The sequence below is a fragment of the Marmota monax genome, unplaced genomic scaffold (genome assembly GCF_021218885.2).
Source record: "Marmota monax isolate L192 unplaced genomic scaffold, Marmota_monax_Labrador192_F-V1.1 WCK01_AAM20220418_F8-fsc00004, whole genome shotgun sequence".
NCBI classification, from domain to species: Eukaryota; Metazoa; Chordata; class Mammalia; order Rodentia; family Sciuridae; genus Marmota; species Marmota monax.
The window spans coordinates 12358634-12382131 of record NW_026692881.1 but is presented as its reverse complement, the minus strand read 5'-3'; the positions used below and the strand labels follow the sequence as shown (position 1 = coordinate 12382131).

The 23498-nt window shown below is 40.2% G+C and overlaps 1 protein-coding gene across 5 annotated transcripts in view; it reads left to right on the top strand.

Annotated features, from left to right (window-relative positions):
• Positions 1–23498, top strand: part of Aldh18a1 (aldehyde dehydrogenase 18 family member A1) — a 40691-nt gene that overhangs the window by 1844 nt on the left and 15349 nt on the right. The window contains exons 2-11 of one of the 5 annotated variants that reach the window (XM_058581157.1): positions 1122–1235; positions 2372–2431; positions 9366–9580; positions 13277–13426; positions 13517–13621; positions 17020–17178; positions 17576–17666; positions 20259–20383; positions 21709–21853; positions 22538–22611. In XM_058581157.1, the coding sequence (XP_058437140.1) occupies positions 1151–1235; positions 2372–2431; positions 9366–9580; positions 13277–13426; positions 13517–13621; positions 17020–17178; positions 17576–17666; positions 20259–20383; positions 21709–21853; positions 22538–22611 (1209 nt within the window). In that variant the 5' untranslated portion in view covers positions 1122–1150. Of the gene's footprint in view, positions 1–1121; positions 1236–2359; positions 2432–9365; positions 9581–13276; positions 13427–13516; positions 13622–17019; positions 17179–17575; positions 17667–20258; positions 20384–21708; positions 21854–22537; positions 22612–23498 lie in introns of all 5 variants that reach the window. The other 4 variants (XM_058581156.1, XM_058581155.1, XM_046450080.2 and 1 more) reach the window with 4 other exon arrangements.

The window sequence follows — 23498 nt, the reverse complement described above, 5'->3', positions numbered from 1 at the left end:
ATACTTAAGGATTTTGTAGAAACCAGAAGTCAATAGAGATCACTTGACATTTTCAGTTGCCTATCAGATGCCATGTGTTTTATAGCAGATGTGTCCTGCACATCTCTCGCCCACTTCTGTGCCTTTGTACAGTATAAATTGTAGAGCAATGTGTGCCATTCCTTATTTTTTTTCACTATGAGACTAACTTCTGGTTTTCTGAGGCACATTTATTTGGAATACACCTCCCAGTCTATAGAGAACAAGTTAAAGGGGAGCCTACCAGCAAAGAAAGGGTTTTCTTATCTTATGAAAACAGCAGTGTCCCCATAACATAACAAGTGCTGCTGCGATAATGAATGGCTTCTTTACCTTGTGCATGTAGGAAGGAGTTCCCTGTTTGTTTTTGTTGTTGCTGTTGCTTTTGTTTTGTTTTTAGAATTAAACTGTTTGAAGCCTCCAAGTTTGACCAGGGTGGGAAAATGCCCATAACCACCCTGTCCTCCATGCTGAAATTTCTAGTCATGTACTCATTCATCCTCATGAGATATGCTCAGTCATTTGAAATGTTAGCCAGTTGTAAGCATTGCTCCCCCATTCCCTTCCAGGGATGCAGTGTTGCTTTAGATTCCTGTGGGAAACAGGAAGAAAAATGTGGCTGCAGCCTCTGGCCTTTCATATCTTTTGTGGAGGACAAGAATTAAGCTGACATTTCAAATATGTGAATTTCCATCTTTGGTTGGGAGGTGATAGCAGGAGAGGTCTGATGCTGGATTTGTTCATCTATTGGAGACCCCCCCCCCAACAGTGTAAGGATTGTAATGAAGATCTAGTATCAATATGTAAACATGTACCTTAAAGCTTTTTCATCACTCAAAATATTCATAGCCATAAATTGCTGTTTGCTTCTATGAAAACTAAGATGGCACTGGAAAAAGAAGGGCTAGGGCTTGGGAGGGAGCCATTTGTCTCTTCTTTCTTTTCTTTTCTCTAATACAGAAGAGATAGGAGTTACTCTAATGCAGAGGAGTTTAGAACATAAGGGTCAAATTTTTACTCGAAGAATATGGGAAAATGGAGGAAAATAAAATGAATTGTCTAGTATTTTTCATGATTACCTTTTTAAAAATTACATTCTACAGATACTTCATCTCTCAGACCATCTCTCAGCATGTTGAGTCAAGTTTACCGCTCTGGGTCCCAGTCCTTCAACCATCTCCTGCCCTGGGTCAAGTCCACAGCTGTTTCCAGATCTCGTATGTATCACTGATGAGTATGTGGGGGTATGGTGGTCCAAGTGCTTTTCATACAAGTTTGTATTGTTTTTGTTGTTGTTGTTTTAATTTCAATTGACTTTGTTACTGATTTAATCAGAGGAAACTTTGCTTTATGGTCACTTTATGCTTTGAATGTAGCTCTTGCTGCTCTGCCATTGCAACTTATTTTTTAAATGGATATGTTTCTTTCTTTTCCTCTCTCCCTGCCCCACTCTAATCTCAGGAGAAATGGGATTACCTTTCTTCCCCATCCCGTGTAGATTGATATGTCCTTGAGTACCATACCCACTATAGGAATGAAGTAACCCAGACTTTGGGCATGGTACCAGAAGATCTCAGAAATGACTGTATCCCAAATTAACAAATGAATTACAGCTTCAACAGAGAACAGATGAAGAGTAGCCTTTGAATCACTTCTTTAAAAAGTTCTGCTCCCTGTTCCTGCTAACAGGCAGAATCACAGACTCTGGGACCGGAGTCCTCTGTGTTTCTCCTTTGCTAGCAAAGCAATAAAACTTTTTTTCCTTTTTCTTAAAACTGTGTTCTCATTATTGGATTAGCATGAAGGACAAGAACCAAGCTTTCAGTAACAATGACACTGGTCTGTTTGGGAAATTTGTCTGTCTTTTCCTGATTTCTTGGAGAGTCAGGATGCGGAGCTTTAGTATCGGTGACTCCATTTTGATTTTTAGTCTGGTTTGTTGTAGTCCAGTGCAGGAGCTTAATCCAAAATAATGTCTTCTGTAATTTTTTTTTTTTTTTTTTTAGTTGTAGATGGACACAATACCTTTATTTTGTTTATTTATTTATTTTTATGTGGTGCTGAGGATTGAACCCAGTGCCTCACATATGCTAGGCAAGCACTCTACCACTGAGCCCCAGCCCCAGCCCCTGTAATTTTTATTTAACAAAGTTTTTACTACATTTATTTTATTGTTAAAGCATATTTTTTCATTTAATTTATAATTTAAAAAATAGCAGTACTGTTTTTTTTCATTTTTTATTTATTCTTTTTTTTCAAAGACATAGGCAGGTTTTTTTTTTTTAAAAGAGAGGGAGAGGGAGAGGGCGGGAGAGAGAGAATTTTAATATTTATTTTTTAGTTTTTTCGGCAGACACAACATGGTTGTTTGTATGTGGTGCTGAGGATCGAACCTGGGCTGCATGCCTGCCAGGCGAGCGCGCTACCGCTTGAGCCACATCCCCAGCCCATAGGCAGGTTTATTTAGGAAAGTAGAGAGACACATCAAGGAAGAACGGGGGCAGTCTCAAAAGAGAGGCACTTTTGGGGTAAAGCAAGGAATATGCACTCAAGGGAGGACAGGGACTATCTGTAGAGGGAGACACAGCCACTTTTTCTTTTTGAAGTATTGCTTTTTAATATGGAAAACATAAAAAAGCTCAAGGAAAAAGAATTCATAATGCCACTGCCCTAAGAGAACCATAGTTAACATTTTGGTAAAGTCTCTGTTTTTTCTTCTGTGCCATGCTGGAAATCAATCCAAGACCTCACAAGTGCTAGGCAAGTGGTCTACCACTGAGCTATCCAGCCAGTTCTGGGAAAGTTTTTATAATACATTTTTACTTTCTCTCTCCCCACCCACACACATATTTAACATTTTTTTTGTATGCAATTGATTCCAAAAATAGTATTTAGCAGTCTGCTTTTTATAGTTAGATAAAAGGTATTTTCCCATATCAGTAAAATATCTTATAAGTTAATCTCTACTGGCTGTAGATTATTCCATGGTATAGTTTTTTAAAAATGACAACATCTTAAATTCTGATGATTAAGTGTTATGTTAATTACAAAAAATTTAGAAAGTGCAAAGCATTTAAAATTATAAATTTTTTGCTAACCATAAATTCATATTATGGAAATATCCATTATTAATATTTAGGAATATTAAGTTCCAGACTATTTATCTATTTATAGACACACACTGTTTTAAATGTGATTGGCATGCTGTTTTTGACTTCTTTTCCTTTTAATATTTTTAACAATGAATATCTTTTTCTTTAATTTGTTTTAATTAGTTTTTAATATTATCAGTGTATCACACTCTAACCATTCACCCATTAAAGGACATCTAGATTTTTATTTTGGGGGGAGGGGGTACCATTTTGAATAAGACTGCTTTGAAAATTTGTGTACAGGATTTTGTGTGAACATAGTTTTCATTTCTCTGGGATAAAGGCCCAAAAGTCTGCACTTTTTGGGTGTGATGGTAGTTGGATGTTTAGTTTTACCAAAAACTGCCAAACTGTTTTTGCAGTGTAACTGAACAATGGTTACATTGTTACATTCCCACTAGTAATATATGAGGGATCCACTAACATCAAAGCTATCATCCATCCATCAAAATGGCTAAAATAAAAGTGGCAATATCAAATGCTGATGAAATGTAGATCTGGGTTTACATTTTATCAGCATTTGATATTGTGACTTTTATTTTAGCCATTTTGATGGATGGATGATATTAGTTTTAACTTGCTTTCCCTAATGACTAGTGGTGGATATCTTTTCACATGATCATTTACCTTCTCTGTGTCTTCTTCAGTGAAATGTTTTTTCATGTCTTGCTCATTTGTAAATGGATTTTTTTGGTTTTCTCCAATTGAATTTTGAGAATTTTTTGTATCTTCTAGGTACTAGTCTTTTTTTTAAATTTTTTTTTAGTTGTTGATGAACTTTATTGACTTTATTTTTTTATGTGGTGCTGAGGATCAAACCCAGTGCCTCATGCATGCTAGGCGAGCACGCTACCACTGAATCACAACCCTAGGTACTAGTCTTTTGTCACATATGTAGTTTATAAATATTTTGTCCCAGTTTATTAGCTTATCATTTCATTTTCTTAACAGGGTCTTTCACAGAAGAAAGTTTATTTTGATGAGGTTCAGTTTTTCAATTTATGGATTAAACTATTGGGGTCAAATAAGTCTAAGAACACTCATATATAGGCCTAGGTTCTGAAAATTTTCTCATCTGCTTTTTCTAAAAACTTTATAGTTTCACATTCTATATTTAAGTTTGTGATCCACTTGAGTTAATTTTTGTATCAGGTGTGAAGTTTAAGATCAAGGTTCATTTTTTAGCCTGCTGATATCCGGTTCTAGCATCACTTGTTTGAGGTCTGTGTTTGATGTTTTGAGATGGCTGCCCCTTTGATATCACCCAACCTGATGAGTAGTCCATCTCCAAGCCTCACTGCAAGATGACTTGCTCAGTATCATCTAGAAAATCTCAGTCTCCCATTCATATGAAGAGGAATATAAAGGTTAAAAGTTTATAAAACATTAGAGCAGGCTTCCCACATGTGAAAACAGTCTGCAGTGCATACAAATTATGTAACTTAGTGACTTAAAACAACAACTGGCTATTTAGGTCACAATTCTGTGGGTTAGCATTTTTGACTGGGCTCAGTTATCAGTGACTGTGCTGCCTCTTAGAATGGCTCAGGACTGATTGCTAGGGTCTTGGGAGGCTCCCATGGGGATGACAGGTCACCTCTGTTCCATGTCGTTTCCCACCTCCAGCAAGCTGTCCATCATCTTCACTTGATGTGTGTGGGTTCCCAAGAACATCATGTATGGATGCTACAAGGCCTCTTGAGGCTTAAGCCCAGAATTTATACTGAGCAGAACAAGTCACAGGGCCAGCCTAGACTTAAGGAGTGGGAAAGTAGATTCCACCTGTTGGTGTGAGAATCTACAAAGCATTGTGGCCACTTTTATAATCTGGTAATATTGATAAGTTACTCAATTTCTCTAGGCCTCCATTTCCTTTTTTATAAAATGGGAATAAGAACAACTAATAATGCATAAAAATTCAGTGAGATGTAATGATAATATCTAATACTTTCTTATAATGCAGCTGTATTAATATTAGCTATAGATTAATATTATCATATAGCTATATTAATATTACTATGAAAGTATTAGATCCCTGTTTATGCATGAACTCATTTCACCCCCCATAACAACCTAATGAGAAAGGTAAAGTAGCAGCAAGTAAACAGAGGGGCTGTGATTCCAACTCAGACATTCTGGCTGCAGAGCCTATGTGTGTCCTTTTTACAGCCTCTACCTGTGTATAGGCTTAATCTTGACTGCTTAGCACAGTTCATGGTTTATAGTAAATGTTGATTTCAGTATTTTTGTTGTTGATATTATTCATCTCATTAGCCTCATTTATAGAACGAGGTACTTTTAAGATTTTTTATTGGTGCCTTATAATGATACATAATAGTGGGATTCAATATGCCATATTCATATATGCACATATCATAATTTGATCAATCTGTTTCCCTAGTATATTTCTTCTCCCTCCCTCTGATCTACTGTTCTACTCTAATAATATCCCTTCTATTATTATTAATTAGTACATTATAATCATATGTATGCATATATATAAGCAATATTTATTGTTCTATGTTCATACATGAACATAGCATAATTTGGCAGATTTCATTTTCCAGTACTTCCCCATGCCCTCTCCTCCTCCTTCCCTCCTGATCCCCTTTCTCCACTCTGTTGGTCTCCATTCTATTTTCATGAGATTCTTTTTTTATTCCTTTTCTTTCTCTTTCTCTCCCTCTCTCACATTATCTCTCTCCCTCTCCGACCCAACCACTCTCTAGCTTCCATTTGAGAGAAAATATTTGACCCGGGACTTTGTGAATCTGGCTTATTTCACTTATCATCATGTTCTCCAGTTCTACCCATTTACAGTAAATGACATATTTCATCCTCCTTTATGGCTGAGTAAAGTTCTGTTGTATATATAGACCACGTTTTCTTTATCCACACATCTGTTGATGGGCATCTGATGGTGAAGATGGCACTTTCTGATCTTGTCCCTAGATTTCTGGACCTTTATATCCATGGAAGGTAAACAGTGTTCAACAGGAAACCCAAGAGGCCCTGGGTCACATGAAGCTCTCCTTGATGCTAAGACTCCCTGGACTTGACTGAGTTTTTATCTGTTTGAAACCTTGCTGATAATTGTGACCACTTCTTGAACCTTGTCATCCTCAATCTACTGTAATCCAGTTGCTGTAGCCAGAATGACCCTTGATTGCCTGGCACCAAGTTGTGCCAACTTCCTCTGTTGATAGAGGCTGTAGGTCAGAAGTCTCCTTCGTGCTAGCCTGTCTGCTAGATTCTGATTGGTTTCTGCCATTTGATCACCCCGGCTGACCTGCTGGCCACACCTGTGCACCTAATGTGCTCTAGGAGGCCTCCCCACCCATGTTTATACCCTTTCAGGATACAACAGCCCTGCACTGGTCAGGAGAGACAAATAACCAATAGGCTTAGAACTCATAACTGCCATAGAGGCACATGATACTTGATGGAGCTCTGAGCTCTGCAAACACCATATCGATGATCCTAGGTCTTGACCCCAGATTCAGATCCAAGGAAGTGAAGTCTCTTCCTTCACCACCCTTCTCTCTATCAGGTTGCTGAGACCAAATCATCATGTGTACAACTTTTATGCCTTGATAGATAGATTGTTTGATCTTTCCCCTGTCCCTTAGAATAATATTCCTTAAGACTAAGACAGGTACCTATGTTGATAACCTAATTTTAAGAAAAAGGTACCCTAAAAACACACTGGTCCTTTGTTTCCAGGGATGCGCCAACAGGAAACCATAGTACATCATGGTTCCAGCAAGGGTGCCAGAGCCCTGGTTCTATCCCAGAGGATCCCTACTAAGCAAGCAGCTTTTGCCAGAAACTCACCTGCAATCCTATTGTGGAAAAAGTCAGATGGTATTTCTGGAATCCCCACAAACCTGAAATAGTTACTTTAAAAAAAAATCATCATTTGCGGGCTGAGGTTGTGGCTCAGTGGTAGAGTGCTTGCCTCATATGTGTGAGGCACTGGGTTCAATTCTCAGCACCACATATAAATAAATGAATAAAATAAAGGTCCATCAACAACTAAATTTTTTTTTAAAAAAAATCATCATTTAAGGGAAGGAAGAAAGGACTCTCTACTACTTTGTTGAAAGTGCTCTTTATTCTATTTGTGTGGAAGGAGCCTGGGGGAGAAGAAGACACAAGAATCTTCTAGGCTGTGAGAATGCGCTTCTGCCTGCTTTAATACTGTTGTTACAGCCTAGAGAATGAGGGTGGAAGCGAGGATATGGTTAGGGAAGCACTTAGTGGAGGCAGAGGCAGAGAAATTTGTCTGTAAATAATGGCTGATTCAAGTGAGGGTAATTACTCTGAATGGTCCAAACAATGGCTTGGGACAATTTTTTTTTTAAGTAATTCATTCAAATATTTATTTGTTGCCTATAATAGTGTGTAGAGAACTTAACCCTTTGTAAGGAATAAAGTTTAGTCCTGCCAAGAGAGAACCCATGTTGCGTATCTTGTTCTCTTCTTGCTGTCAGGGAGTTCCACTAAGGGAAGATCTGTTTGCTGTGGGACCCCACCCCTACCTACTGTCAGCATCTCCTCTCCTGCCCAGGCCCTGCTTTCCTGCCTAAGTACTCCTTCTGGCCAGTTAAATTAGGTGTGTGCCACATGAAACTCACATAACAGCTCCAGCAGGATAGAAGTGCATGTCTCTGTCTTTTTCCTTGAGGGGAGGCTGGCAGCCCTAAGGAGGAAGGCCGTCCAGGGTTGCCAGAGCAGCTCTGTGGAGTCATTGGGGGTGTGCTTCTTTCCCCTGATTGCTTCACAGTTCTAATGTTCTCTTATGGTCCCAAATGGATGTTTGTGATCCAACGTTCATACCCATGTTCCAAGCAGCAGGATGAATAAAGGGAAGTTCCTAGAAGTCCCACGTATCTCATAAGCCAGAATTTAGTTACATGCTTATATATAACTGAGAAAGAAAGACAGTCTTTTAACTGGTGGCACTGTGCCCAGCTGATACATGGGGAAGTGTTAATTTGAGAAACAGAAGTTGGGTCCATGAGAAATAGGGAAGGAGTTCTTGCCTGACATTCAACTTTTCTCTTTTTTACTTTTGGCTTTATGCAGATATCCTTTAGCAATCTTTTACAGTGTTACAAGAAAAAGAACCAGGATAAGATTGTTTAGGAGCAGATATCCAATGGGACAGAAAGAAATTATCTGACTACAGCTTTGCTCTTTCTTGAGAAGCAGTGCTTCTTTTATCATTGTTACAGGCATCAGGATTCATGCTGTCATGTCAGAGAGAAAATTGTACGTGGATTAGTTATGATTTTTTTTTATTATTCATACTGATTACCAAATCTTTAATGTCTTTTGATATTCAGACTCTCCCTCTTTTTATAATGGTGTGGTTTCTTCAGAAGCACATATTTTTCTGATTATGAAAGCAATGCATTTTTATTGCATAAATTTGAAAAACATAAGAAAGGATGAAGGAAGAAATTTTAAATCTCCCATAATCCCACCAGAAATAAAATATTAATATTTTGACTTATTTGTCCTTTTCTGTACATTTAGACATATATACATGAAACCCATATATCATGAGCACTTTTAAAAAATTCTAAAAATGTTAATCTTTCTCCCCTTTTCTTTGGACATTTACTCTGCTTCTGGTTTTTCCTATCCATGCTGATGAACAGCTTCTGACACAACTCTTTGTTTTCACATCTCTGACTTATTCCTTAGAATAAATTTATGAACATGGAATTGCTAGATCAGAAGATTGAGCCTTCTTTTTTTTTTTAATTTTTAATATTTATTCTTCAGTCTTCGGCGGACACAACATCTTTGTTTGTATGTGGTGCTGAGGATCGAACCTGGGCCGCACGCACACCAGGCAAGCGAGCCACGGCTTGAGCCACATCCCCAGCCCAGATTGAACCTTCTTAAGGCTTTTGTTGTGTTCTATCGATGTTTCTTTGGGAAGATTGTTTCATTTATACCAGTCATCAGCAGTGTTTGCCTGTGACCTGTGTACTGAGTGTAAACTCCATACAGCACTACACTGAGAACATGCTAGGTATATTTTTGGCATACTGGTTTCACTCAGTAATGATAAAGCTACTTTTTAGTGGCTCAACTGGTTAATACTACGTGCCCTCTTTTTCTTGAAAAATTATTCTGTGTCTTTCTTTTTGTCTTGCATTTGACTTTGTTCGGGGGCTGCAGATCGTGTCCAGCCTTCAGCCATCAGACATGTTCGTTATTGGAGCAACATCCCCTTTATCACTGTACCCCTCAGTCGTACCCATGGCAAGTCTTTTGCCCACCGCAGTGAGCTGAAGCATGCCAAGAGAATCGTGGTGAAACTCGGCAGTGCCGTGGTGACCCGAGGGGATGAGTGTGGCCTGGCACTGGGGCGCCTTGCGTCTATTGTTGAGCAGGTAATTGCCAAGGTGGAAAATTCTGCTGAACCAAAATAGGGTCTTAAAGTTGTTGGTTCCACTATAAGGACTTGTCTCAAAACTCTCTTACCTGGCGGTATAGATGCCAGCAGGAGATAGCATCCCAGGGCAAGAAAGGAGAAGTCAAGGAATAGAGTTGATGTTATGCATTTCATCCTCTAGGCTTCTTAGAGAAGGAGCTCTGTGTGAGAGAGATTCTTAATCCTGGCTATGTGTTGGAATCATCTGAGGAGCCTGGAGGGGCCTGGGTTTCACTCCCAACCCTTTGATAAGTATCTCGAGTGGAGTGCATGCATCTGTTTTTAAAGTTTCCCAGGTGACTCTGATATATATTCAGGATTGAGAATCCCAGTGGACATGTATAAATAAATACTGAGCTTCCTTTTTTTGTTTGTTTTTATTTTGCTGGTTTGAGGTAAAAACCAGTCATCCAGACATCCCAGAGATAAGCTAGACCTCTTCTCTAGCTGCAATGCCTCTCTGTGCTCCAAAATCATATTTTCACTTTTTAAAAAACATCTTTCCTGCTGGGCACCATGGCACACACCTATAATCTCAGTGGCTTGGGAGGCTGAGGCAGGAGGATTACTGGTTCAAAGCCAGCCTCAGCAACTTAGCAAGGTCCTAAGCAACTCAGTGAAACCCTGTCTCTAAAACAAAAAAGGGCCAGGGATATGGCTCAATGGTTAAGTGCCCCAATACAAAACAACAACATCAAAATCTTTCCTGAGGAATTGGTATTAGGAAACTATGGAATTGATATTAGGAAACTGCTAACCTAAAACTTGATGGAATTTTCTTATATTTGCTGTACCAGGAAGTTATCAAAAGTGCCACCTGGATTGAGTCCATCAGATCGGTTCATTTTAACAAATATTTATCAACAAATATATTAGTCCATTTTATGCTGATATAACAAAATACCACAGATCAGATCATTTATAATACACAAATTTACTTGGCCAGTGGTCCTGGAGGCTGGGAAGTCTTAAGGTCAGGGGACAACATCTGGGAGGGCTTGTTGCTGCATTGTTTTATGGTGGAAGGGCAAAGAGAGCAAGAAATTGAACATGCCGCTTCAAGCCCTTTAATAATTGCGTTAATCCATTCGTGGTGTTGGAACATTTCGTGACTCCCAACACTGTTGCATAGAGTTTCCACAGCATATGCTTTGGGGAGGGGGGGGAACATTCAAGTCATAACAAGGAACTACATTGAGGCTCTGTTATGTCTCTGGCCCAGGGAAGCCAGAACCGGGACTCCCCAAACAGTTCCATAGTAGTTCAAGGCAGTAAATATCCAAATGAGTGAACCTGAATAACAGTGAGTGGCAGGTCCAGAGATGGGAAAGTCAGATGAGAGTGTGGTTGTTGTTGGGGCTACTTACAAGGCACTCAGCGTGAGCCTTGATGGCTGGTCGAGTTTGTGCCAATGAAGGGGAAAAGTTCCACACTGCTGAATGCACAGTGTGACTGGTGTCCCTGGGGTTTTATAGCCTCGTGGTTCTGGGGAAGAGAAACTCTCTAAAAGTGGATTCCAGGTGGAAGACAGAGAGGGACCAGGGAAGAGGTGAGCTTAGAAGTATGGATGGTGGGTTCTTCAAGGGGAATGGAAAGTATAGGTCAGTCATTCCAATAGGCAGGGCTCTGGAGTAAGTAGGGGAGTTTGGGTTCGGTCTCAAAAGCAGATTGAAGATTTTGAGCAGAGAAGAAACTTGATGAAAATGATAAAGGTTTACTTAGGCTGTCAGTTCCCCTTTTAGGGTCACCTAGGACCTCATGGAAGCACTCTAGCAATCAGGACAGTGCCTGGTATGGAGAGTCAATTCTTTAGTCCAAATCATCCAATCATGTTAGATGGACTCAGGAGCCAATTTAAGGTGGCTTCCATTGGCCAAAGAGGGGATAGTTTGAACTTCAAAAATGGTAATTTATGTAATACAATGAAATATTTTTTAAAAGTTTATACTGGTCATCTTTAGAGGGTGCTTGAGAACTTACTGAGTATTTTGAAAATAGGTAAGTACAGGGAAAGTCACACATGTGTCCTGCTTTTCATCAACAAACTACCCCAAGGTAACTAAATACCTGATTAAAGAGTTTCCTTTTATGAAAATATTCCAGCCCATGAATGAAAAAGAAATGGTTGGATTATAATATCAACATTTTGCAAACCCGAATGAAATAAAGGATCTTGGCAATGATCAGTAACAGCTGCTAAAAAGAGAGACACCCAGGCCTTGTGTATATCCCCTTGATGTCTGTGTACACCTCAGTCCAAAGAGAATTAACTGAAAAAGGAGGGTAGGGTCTATACCTAACAGCAGTCTACAAGAGCTACAGCTCAAATTTTTATTTTTATTTTTTAATTTTTTTGCTTTTGATACTAGGAATTGAACCCAGGGGCACTTTGCCACTGAGCCACGACCCAGCCCTTTTTATTTTTATTTTGAGACAGGGTCTAAGTTGTTGAAGCTGGCTCTAACTTAGGATTCTCAGCCTTCCAAGGCACTGGGATTACAGGCCAGCTCAGAGCTCAGTGTTAAACAATACCATATGGACACAACTAGGAAAATGTAGGCTGGGAAGTCCTAAAGCGTGAGCAACTCAGTTTAATAAAAAGCTGTGAAAGGGAGAAAATGACAGAGGGGAACCTCTGAACTAAGTCAAGAGGCATTTTACCTTCCTGCAATGTATGGGCTTAATTTGCATTTTAGTTTGAGCAAGCTAAAAAAAAAAAAAGTTGGGGAAATGCAAACACTGACTATTTGATATGAAGGAATTCATTAAAATGTTTTAGATGGTGGTAATAGTTTTATATGCATTCCCTGTCTTTTGATGACTACTACAAAGACATTTACAGAAATAACGTGTAGGGCCTGGGATTTTTATTAATACAGTGGTGGGAGTATAGAGACGTTATTGGAGAGTAGAAAATTGGTCATGGGAGGTAGTTATTAAAACTGAGTCTTGGAACATAATACCATTGTTACCGTTTGGATTAAATATGAAATTTTCTAAGGTTAAAAACTTAATATTTTAAATCATGATTTGTTCCAGCTCTCAGTGAGTTCCTGAAACAGGCAAGAAGGTTGGAGCATTAGGACTAATGGACAAGTTCGAAGTAGAAGTATTGACTCTGTTGCCTCTTGAGTTTTTGTGTCTTTCATGTGGTTCTATCCTAGGTAGGACACAAAGAGGCCACAACTGGTTTTAGGCCGATTGCAGAGTAGGGTAAGCATCTGCTGTTAGCCTATGCAGGGGTGACCCACAGAGATCAGATGTGCTCCAAGCATCACCACATCTCTCCAGGTCTAGCCTTGGAATCTGAGAAGGTTCTACATTGCAGTCGATCGCTCCAGACTTCTGTTCTGGGCCTTATCTCCTGCAGTATAGGTCTTCTGCATTACAGACTCCCTGCAGATCTCAAGTCCTGTAGATGCCAAACCTGGATACATACCAGAATCCCCTTATAATGAATCTGTCATTTCTGTCTGCCATATACTAACCAGAAATTCAAAGCAGCGTGTAGGAATCTGATTTTAGCCAGCAACTTGTGTGGTTTTTCCAGAGCCAGGCCAGTGCATTGGGATCCACTCTCATCCACCCTCCCTGGATATCTCTTGAAGAAAGGAGAAAGTACAGTGACTTGTGTTTTTTCCATCCTCAATGCCAGGTATCAGTGCTGCAGAATCAGGGCCGAGAGATGATATTGGTAACCAGTGGAGCCGTAGCCTTTGGCAAGCAGCGCTTACGTCATGAGATCCTTTTGTCTCAAAGTGTGCGGCAGGCCCTCCACTCAGGGCAGAACCAGCTGAAAGAGATGGTGAGCGCTGCTTCCCCAACCCAGTAACCTGAGTCCTCAGGTCTTCTTCCTTCATTCCCAGTCACACCTTGTCTGAATCATATGTTACAGGCAATTCCAGTCTTAGAGGCACGAGCCTGTGCAGCTGCGGGTCAGAGTGGGCTGATGGCCTTGTATGAGGCCATGTTTACCCAGTACAGCATCTGCGCTGCCCAGGTAAGAGGCTGGGCTTCCCCAGGGGTGTGGGACTGTGAGGGTAATTCTTATAAAGCAAGGGGCTTATGAGCAGGGCTCTGAAGCCAGTTGTCGTGGTAATGTGAGCTTCACTTGCTTCCACCTGCTGCTTGGGACTTCTAGACAAAGTCTTTATGTCTGTGCCTTAATTTCCTTTTCTGAAAAATGAGGGTAACCAGTATATACTTGAGGGTGTTTGGAAGGAATCATTGAGAAACATATATAAAAGTATTTAGTGCCTGGAACATAATACATTCTCAATAAGTGTTAGTTCTTATTATCTAGAACTACTACAAATGCAAATATTTCCGAACACAGGAAAGTTGGGATACCTACATTGGCCTCTTTTACTTCAGATGGCTTCTCTTTGTGACTACTTGGCTTTTTTCTTGATTCTTTATTGATGCATAATAATTATACTTAATAGCGGGATTTATTTGTGACATATTTGTACTGGCATGTAATATAATTGGATCAATTTTATTCCCACAATCCTCCTCTCCTTCCTCTGCCTGACTGTCCTGTACCCTATTGTCCTCCCTTCTCTTTTCATAAGGTCCCTTTTTCATTTTTCTCTCTAGCTTCCACATATGAGAGAAAAATAAGACTGGTTGCCTTTTATAATAGATATCTGTTAGGCATTGAAGGTAAATAAATGCTGATCATTGGTTTGTCATTTGTTCATCAAATATTGAGCACCTATGGTACACCAAGCACTCTAATATGCATTGGGAATACTGTTATGAACAAATCAGACATGGTTCTAGTCCTCATGGGATGTTTAGTTATTTATTAATAATATTTAAATAGTAATAATAATAATACTTTTTTCTACATTATTTCAGAAAATTTTACCTAAATTACCTGATTGTTTTTTCAGTTTTACATTTAATCAACTTTACAGCTATACTCTAAAGAGAAACATTTAGCAGTAGTTGCTTCACAATACAATGGGGGGAAAATCTTAATCCCCAAATTATTTTAAAACTCCTATGCTGCCTATGATCCTACCATTTATAGGAATGTAATTTTATACAGTTGATAGTATTATATATGCATTGTTTTGTTTTGCTTCTTTATTTCCTATTGCTTTTTCTGATTCTCCATCATTTTCATAGTTGTCGTCCATGTTCTGATGTTATGCCAGTGTGTCCTTGAGTAAGTGACTTGAAACAGAAGGTTGTGGCCATGTTCTCCCCAGTCTAATGACAGTTTTAGTTTTCTGGCTTTTGTTTCTTTGAAACGGGGTCTTGCTATTTTGTCTGGCTGGTTTCAAATTTATGTGCTCAAATGGTCCTCCTGCACAGCTCCCCAAGTAGGAGAGGAAATAGGTCCAGGAGCTATACTTTGAGCTATTTTCTTTTTTTCCCAAAATTGATGCAAGAGTTTGTTTTTGTCCTGCTTTGTTTAAAATGACAGCCTTGAAAGTCACTGAGTATCAGTTATTGCATTAATATTGAGGTGCAAGAACTCCCTCCAATTTCTAAGCGCTAGTTCCTGGGCCGCCTCACTCATGCTTTTGCCCACCCGCCCCACCTCACAGTCTTAGCAATTGTTGCCCTTTGCACTTTATCCTGTGGTTTCTTATTTTCTTTATTAATCCTATATTAAAGACCATTATTAGTGGCTTTGAAAATATGCAGCAAGTTATTTCCCAGGTTAAGGCTTAAACAAGTGCGATTGCAATGACTTATTTTTTCTTTGTAGAAATAAAACCAGGTTACACCTCAATGATTGCCCTGGTTGAAAAGCACAGATTGTTCCTGTCAGGCCTTCTTCTACCTTTGCAGTCAGATCCCTAGCCCCTGTCTGTGAAACTGTTTGACAGGTATTTTCCCTGGACCCTTAGACCTCCTCTCACACATGTTTATTTTTTGTAGTTGATTTTTCACCAAAATGTCTAGAATGTATATGTTCAGCTTTGACCCAGTTCTGTTTCCTACATAACTAAACTTTTCTGAAAAGGAATTTATGATCTTTCCTTATAAATACCTGCTGCATTCTACCTTCCCCCAAGCAATCTCACCCCACCCCACCCCCACTATCCCCAGGGGTGAGAGGATTGACTCCTGGGCCTCACACACACTAGGCAGTTGCTCCATACTAAGCTTCATCCCTAGCCTTTTTTTATTTCTCACTAACTTGCTGAGGCTGGCCTCAGACTTTTGGTCCTTCTGCCTCATCCTCCTGAGTCGCTTGGGTTACAGTTGTGTGTACCTAGCTTTATCATTAGTGCAAGGCCTGACATTTCAGAGGTGCTCAGCAAATTTTTTGTCAAGTGAATGAGTAAATTGTTTCCCTTAGTCACATACCACTCATTCTTTATCGCCTACACTTTACTTGTCATTGAGCTGCTGCTTTGTTGAGTTCTTCTCAGTTATCATGCCAGGGCCCTGGGGCCATCTGACCATTTCTGTACCCTCCTTGCTGTCTGCCTTCAGCCTTTCCTACTTCATCCTGCCTTATGTAGCAAGGGCCCTCTCCCTTAAATATTAGAGGGATTGTATTAAAACATTTATTCTTGAGCCTCAGGATTTGCTACTATTTAGATTCTTGCTGTCTTCCTCATTCACCTTTCTCTCCTGATAAACATTCCCTGATACCCTTGATGCCAGCTTTCCACTCAACCGGTGAGTGCCTTACGCCGACCCTGTCCCCTGCACTGACCCTATTCCCTGCACTAAGTTGTGTCTCACTTCTCTGTCATCATTTTTTAAAATATTTTTTTAGTTGTAGATGGACACAATATTTTTATTTTATTATTTATTTTTATGTGGTGCTGAGGATCTAACCCAGTGCCTCACATGTGCCAGGCAGGCGCTCTACCACTGAGCCACAACCCCAGCCCCTCCTCTGTCATCTTGTAACTGAAGACTCACCTCCATAAACCTCTCAAACTAATCCCACATACTCAAACACAGACTTTCTTAACTCCTGTAACGTTCTCACTTAGAGCAACATATCCTGTTCTATTTGGTCTAATACGTTTTTCAGAGCTGGGTAAACCATTCATTTACTCATTCACAATTAGGTAAATGACTTCTGTGGCCAGGCCCTAAATAAGATGCTAGGATACAGAGATATTTCAAAATTTAATGGATAATCATTACCCATCCCATATCCTCGTAGATTCATAAATGTTCCTAATTTTGTAAATGGATGAGATTTGGTAGCATCCTTAAATCTTACAGGTGATTGTAACTTCTTTTGCTCTCTAAAATATCTACTGCGCACCCTGAGGTGTGTGATTCATTCTAATCTGTATGGTGTCCCCTACTCTTAGTATCTTTTTAAATGCTATTCCTGGGAAGTTCATCATACTCTTCCCTGCTGCATTTTTAAAAAATGTACTTAATCCCTTTAATCTATTTAATCCTTAGATTTTAGTGACCAACTTGGATTTCCACGATGAGCAGAAACGCCGGAACCTCAATGGGACCCTTCACGAGCTCCTCCGGATGAATATCGTCCCCATTGTCAACACAAATGATGCTGTTGTCCCCCCAGCTGAACCCAACAGTGATCTCCAGGGGGTAAATGTGGGTAGAGTATTCCTAAGGGTTAAGCATGCTGAAGACACTAATGCATGCTATGCTGCATGGACTAACACTACCAGTTTGGCTTGAGCAAGATGGCAGAAGTGGGAGAGAAGCTGGCATCGCAGAGCAATAGCTGCAAAAGCCAGGGTGAGGTGCTGTAGAGACTTAGATGGTACTGTGAGCATGGCTTCTGTATTTCCGTGGCTAGAAGTCTGCATGTGTGGAAAAGGGGTCACCAGTAGGTATTGTGTTTTGCAGACAAAGGGGCCTGCAAGAACTGTCACCTGTGTATTTGGGGTCATTGGTTTTGCCTGCCAGAGCCTTGCTGGATGCTTTTGTGAATTTCTTTTTGGACTGCATGGCTTACTTACTCATGACTTTCCTCCTTGCATTCTAGGTTATTAGTGTTAAAGATAATGATAGCCTGGCCGCCCGCCTGGCTGTGGAAATGAAAACTGACCTGTTGATTGTTCTTTCAGATGTAGAAGGTACACAGCGATGCCATTGTCTTTAATCTGCATGTGGGAGCAATGAGTTTTCCTCCTTGTTGGAGTCCTTCTGATCTTTTTATTTTCACTATGGGCCATTATTTTCTGAGCCATATGGTCTAACAAAGGGATTTTATGACTCAAAAGAGGGTGGGCAAGTTTGGGAGATACAGTTTGAGTGCTGAAATACTATTTCCAGGTGCTTTCAGTTTCCCTTTTTTATAACAGCTTTATAGAAATGTAATTCACATAACAGACAATTCACCTGTTTAAATTTTGCAGTTCAACACCTTCGTTATATTCACACAGTTGTGCAGTCATCACCACAATCAATTGTAGAATATATTTATCACCCCGACAAGAAACCTCACACCCATCTGCAGTCACCCCCACCTCCCCACCACTTCCTTCCACACTCTCAAGCCCTAGACAAACTCCAGTCTACTTTCTGTCTCTGAATTTATCTGTTATTAACACTCTATATAAATGGAATCATACACTGTGTGGTCCTTTGTGAGTGGCTTCTTTCACTGAGCATAATGTTTTCAAGGTTCATTCATGTTGTAGTATCATGTTAATTCACTTTCCATCACTGTGACAAAATTCCGGAGAAAATCAACTTAAAGAAGGAAAGATTTATTTTGGCTCATAGTCTCAGAGAATTCAGTCCATGTTTGATTGCCTCTATTGCTTTTAGGCTTGTGGCAAGGGAGAACAACATGGTGGGGAACATTGGTGGAACAAAGCTATTCACTTCATTCTGATGAGGAAGAGATGAGAGATACCTTCCAAGTGCATGCAGTGACCCACTTTCTATAACTAGGCCCCACCTCCTAACGTTTCTGCCATCTTCTAATGGCTCTTTAAGTTATCAGTTCATAAGTGGACTAATCCATTCATGAGGTCAGAATTCTCATGAGTCTGTCATTTCTCAGAGGCCCCACCTCTTCACAATGCTGCATTAGGGTCCAAGCCTTCAATACACGAGCTCTGGGGGACATTTAAGATCTAAGCCTTAACAAGTATGAATTAATCAGACATAACTTTCCTAGCCTTGCATTTGAATATACAACCTGGGTAACACCACATGATGTACAAACCACAAGAATAGGATCCTAATTAGAATAAGTTATGCTTCATGTGTTTATAATATACCAAAATACATTCTACTGTCATGTATAGCTAAAAAAAATAAAAAATTAAGTTCGAATCAGTTAAATAGTATACCCAAGTCATACAGCAAGTGTTTGGCTAAGGTCAGTTTCCAATGTAAGTTTATACTGTTGGAAAATCTTGCACCCTTCTCTCCTTTACTACCTGGAAAGGTAAAGGATGAGAGTTTATGAGGTCATTATGAACCAGTTTGAACTCGACTGTAGTAAACTGTTCTGATGCAGCTTCAAATATCTCCAGACTTACCGTTAATGAATCTAATTGACTGTCCATCAAATGTTGATTCTTAAAATAATGTCAGAATTTTAAATATGCTGTTGGTGAGGTCAAGAGGCTGCTGCAAGGGAGAGAAAGGAGTGGGCACAATTCCAGAATAGTAGGAGCTCCTCCGTGCCTGGTTCATTTGTCTTAGAACTGTCCAGTCTTTCCCATACTGTTACATGAAACCTAACAGCCAGCCTCACAGTCCTAGCCTGTTATCTCATAGCACTGTAGTTTTTGGAAGAACCCAGCTTGGGATCCTAAAGAGCCATGGGGTGGCAGCTGAGCTAACAGGCTGTGCAGGCTTACTCTTCTTTTTCCTGTATTTGCTGCTCTTGCTTTACACTGCTTTGTTCTATGCTGGACACTGATTTCCTCACTCCCCCAGAAAGGTTGTATATATAACAGGGTTGTATTATATATCTGGGATAAACGAGCGGAGAGGTATACCATGACACAGAAAAAGCAGTGATTTAGAGTCCAAATGTCACTACCTGAAGTCTCTTTTGCCCTCAGCCATGGGCACTGCCTTCCTACCCATGTCCCCCTAGGTCCTGAGTTGACTTCGTTTTCTCCCCACCTTTTTTTTTTTTTTTCCTTCCAAGGCTAGTACTCCTTTTCAAATTGTGGGAGTTTTTAACCTTGCATTGGATATGTGTAACCTTTCACATAACTAGTTTATGTCACCTTACTCAATTACATATGGGGACATATGTTTTATGGTGATAAATCCAGAATGAATGCTGAGAGTCATGAGCTCTCTTGCTGACTCAATCCAACCTCAAAAACTACTCACTCATAAAATGGGGAGGATAAATTAGTGCCTATTTCAGAGGATACAATCAGAGTTAATGAGTTCCTGTTTCACATTTCTTCCTGCTTGGAAACAGTCATGTTAAACAGTGTATAGCTGCCACACTGTTTCTGAAGGAGCCCCTCTTCTTTTTCAGTTATGTCCTTGAGGTATAGCATGATAAAAATAGCGATGGCAGAGGTGAAGACACTTCCTAATGGAGTCTGAGCAGGGCCAATAAATTGTGTGCCAAGGGTACAAGAAAGCACAGTAGTTTTCTAGACTAATAGCTAGTGCTGGGAGGCCTGTCTGGGGGACACACACTTCCATCAAAGCAGTATTATTGACTCTTGTCCACTTTTTAGGCCTCTTTGACAGCCCCCCAGGGTCAGATGATGCAAAGCTCATTGATATATTTTATCCTGGAGACCAGCAATCTGTGACATTTGGAACCAAGTCTAGAGTAGGGATGGGCGGCATGGAAGCCAAGGTAAGAATCGGGCCTTAACACTCTACAGCATTTTTGTTTGTTTTGGGTACCAGGGATGGAACCCAGGGACACTCCACCACTAAGCCACATTCCCAGCCCTATTCTGTATTTTATTTAGAGACAGGGTCTCACTGAGTTTTTTGGCGCCTTGCTTTTTGATAAGACTGGCTTTGAACTCATGATCCTCCTGCCTCAGCCTCCCAAGCCTCTGTGATTACAGCAGGCGTGCACCTCCATGCCCAGCTGTCAACAGCAATTGTAAAGCCAAAACAGTATTTTTTCTTTATAATTTTAAAATTATTTGAAGGCTAATGGTTCAGATACCAGACACATACACATAAATACGCATTTATTGCTGGGAGCTGTGGCTCACACATATATCCCAGCAACTTAGGAAGCTGAGGCAGGAGGAGCACAAGTTTGAAGCCAACATCAACAGCTTAGCAAGACCCTGCCTCAAAATAAAAAAAAATTCTTAAAAAGGGCTGAGGACGTGACTCAGTGAAAGAGTGCCCTTGGGTTCATTACCCAGTACTACAAAAAAATTTTTTTTCATTTATCTGAATATGAATAAATAGATAATGAGTGTTGTATACCTATGTTTAATCATGTCTATATGCATCTTTTTTTATTAAGATTATATAAACATTGGGCTGGGGTTGTGGCTCAGAGGTAGAGCGCATGCCTAGCATGCGTGAGGCACTGGGTTCGATCCTCAGCACCACATAAAATAAAAAATAAAGATATTGTGTTCACCTATAACCAAAAAATAATTTTAAAAAAAGATTATGTAAACAGTGTGTTCATATTGTAAACTCCTTGAAGGCAGGGCCTATATGATTGTCCCAATTCATAAATCTTCTATTATCATCTCAAATATATTTTAGTGTTATTTTTCAAAATTTTTCTCTCCCATTAACTGTTCTAAAAGGCACAGCATCATATGTAGCAATGACAGAGATAAGGACAAGAGCCTGTTTGCAAAAAGTAACTCTGGTCAAATTGCTGGCTGTGCACTGAGCTGTTGCTAAGTTGAGGCATAAGAAGTTAAAACCCAGAAGTTACCAGTCCACTACCAGAGAGTCACAAAGACAGAATGTTCTTAAAACAAAGAATTGGTTACTACTTCTTCAGACAACATGTGCCAGGACTGGGCTGGGGAGAGAACATGGGCAGCATGTGTTTCCAGAGGTTCTGAGCTATTGATAACATTCCTGCGTTTACTTAAGTTGCTCAGTGTCAAATTGTGTTTGATATATTTTTATAAGCTTAAAGTGAATGTGGTAGGTCTGAATTTTATCTTTGGATCTAACCTGTCCCATTAGGTAAAAGCAGCCCTCTGGGCTTTGCAAGGTGGCACTTCTGTTGTTATTGCCAATGGAACCCACCCCAAAGTGTCTGGACATGTCATCACAGACATCGTGGAGGGAAAGAAGGTTGGCACCTTTTTTTCAGAAGTAAAGCCTGCAGGTAAGTAGTTCTTTATAAGGTCCTGAAGCCTGTAGATGGTAGCTAGTGACACCCCAGCTGAGATGGGACTGAAGTGTAGTCTATCACTCTAGGACTGCAGATCACAAAATCACATAATCAGTGTGCTAATATTATAAAATCTGCTATTGTCTTAAACACTTTTTGCAAAATTGGGTTTTGCTGTTTTTTTGTAAAATTCTATCTATCCTGCCTAGTTGGCTTCCTGTTCTCTCAAAAATCACTACGTTAAAGAATAAACACTTCCGTTTTTTCAAGAAACGTGCTAGTCCTGCAGTGGATGTCAGGTAATAACAAGCACTAGAGATGCAAAGATGCGTAAGATATGGCATGTGCTCTCCAGTGTTCACATTGGGTAGAATTACCTTATAATCTGCACTCACCAATACAAACATATGAGAAAATAAAAAGCCAAAATGGAATTGGAAGGAACTCTAGAATACCTAAAGCATATTGTCTACCCCAGAAATATAGGCAAGTTCCTGTGTCTATACCAGAGTTACTTTGGCATATTCCTTTGCCCTTTTATTGGTCATGGTGATCCCACATGTGAAGCAAGCACACCAGGACACCAGGCTTTCCTTCTGCATGTGATGAGTCTGTGCACATGTTGGGAAAGTGAGAACCAAGCTGACTGCAATCTGATGTTTGCACGTGTTCTTATAGGCCCGACCGTTGAGCAGCAGGGCGAAATGGCTCGATCTGGAGGAAGGATGTTGGCCACATTAGAACCTGAGCAGGTAGTATCCTCAGCTGATGGCTTTGTTAGTTTTTCAGAGTGAGTCTTGCTGTACTGTTTGCACAACAGTCAAGCTTGATGACCCCCCTGTATTCCTAGTGTCCATGTAGTTTTCCAAAGTGTAAGTCTGATTCAGATTCACTCTGCCTTTTTTCTTTAAATTTATTTTCCCTTTTGTGTTTTGTTGGCTGAGGCCTAGGGTAGCTTTACATCATTATGATGTTTTGATTGAAAGCATGAAAATGAGACATGGGGATGGTCACATAATAGGCAGGAAAATGTAGGAAAGTTCTCCATACCCATTCCCAATCACCAACCTTACCTAGGAGATGGAAGCTTGAGACTGCTCCGTAGTTGGCGCCCTGCCCAGTCTACATGAATCAGGCCTGAATGAATCACAGTAGCACACTGAGGCTGGACATGGCAAGGCAGACAGGTACAAGCCCAGGCCAGCTCCCTAGGACTATATTATTGAGGATGGTTTTGAGAGTGATATATGTAAGTTTCTTCTGGGAAACATGTTGACCTGAGAAAGGAGAATTTAAAATAATTACAAGTACAAAACAGAAAGCAAAGGAGGAGCCTAGTTTCTCTCTGAAACCACTTTCCTCAACTCTCAGTGATCACCACATTTGCCACATCTCCCAGTCTGGTAGGCAAAGATTGGAGTCTCTTCAAGCACCTAGGACTGGAGTTTTTCCCCCTTCAACTTATTACATCAAATAACTGACAAGAAAGAAAAGCCAGCCAGGCATGGTGGTGCACGCTATAATCCCAGTGGCTCAGGAGGCTGAGGCAAGAGGATCACAAGTTCCAGACTAGCTCCAGCAACTCAACAAGGCCCTAAGCAACTTAGTGAGACCCTGTCTAAAAATAAACAAAAAGGGG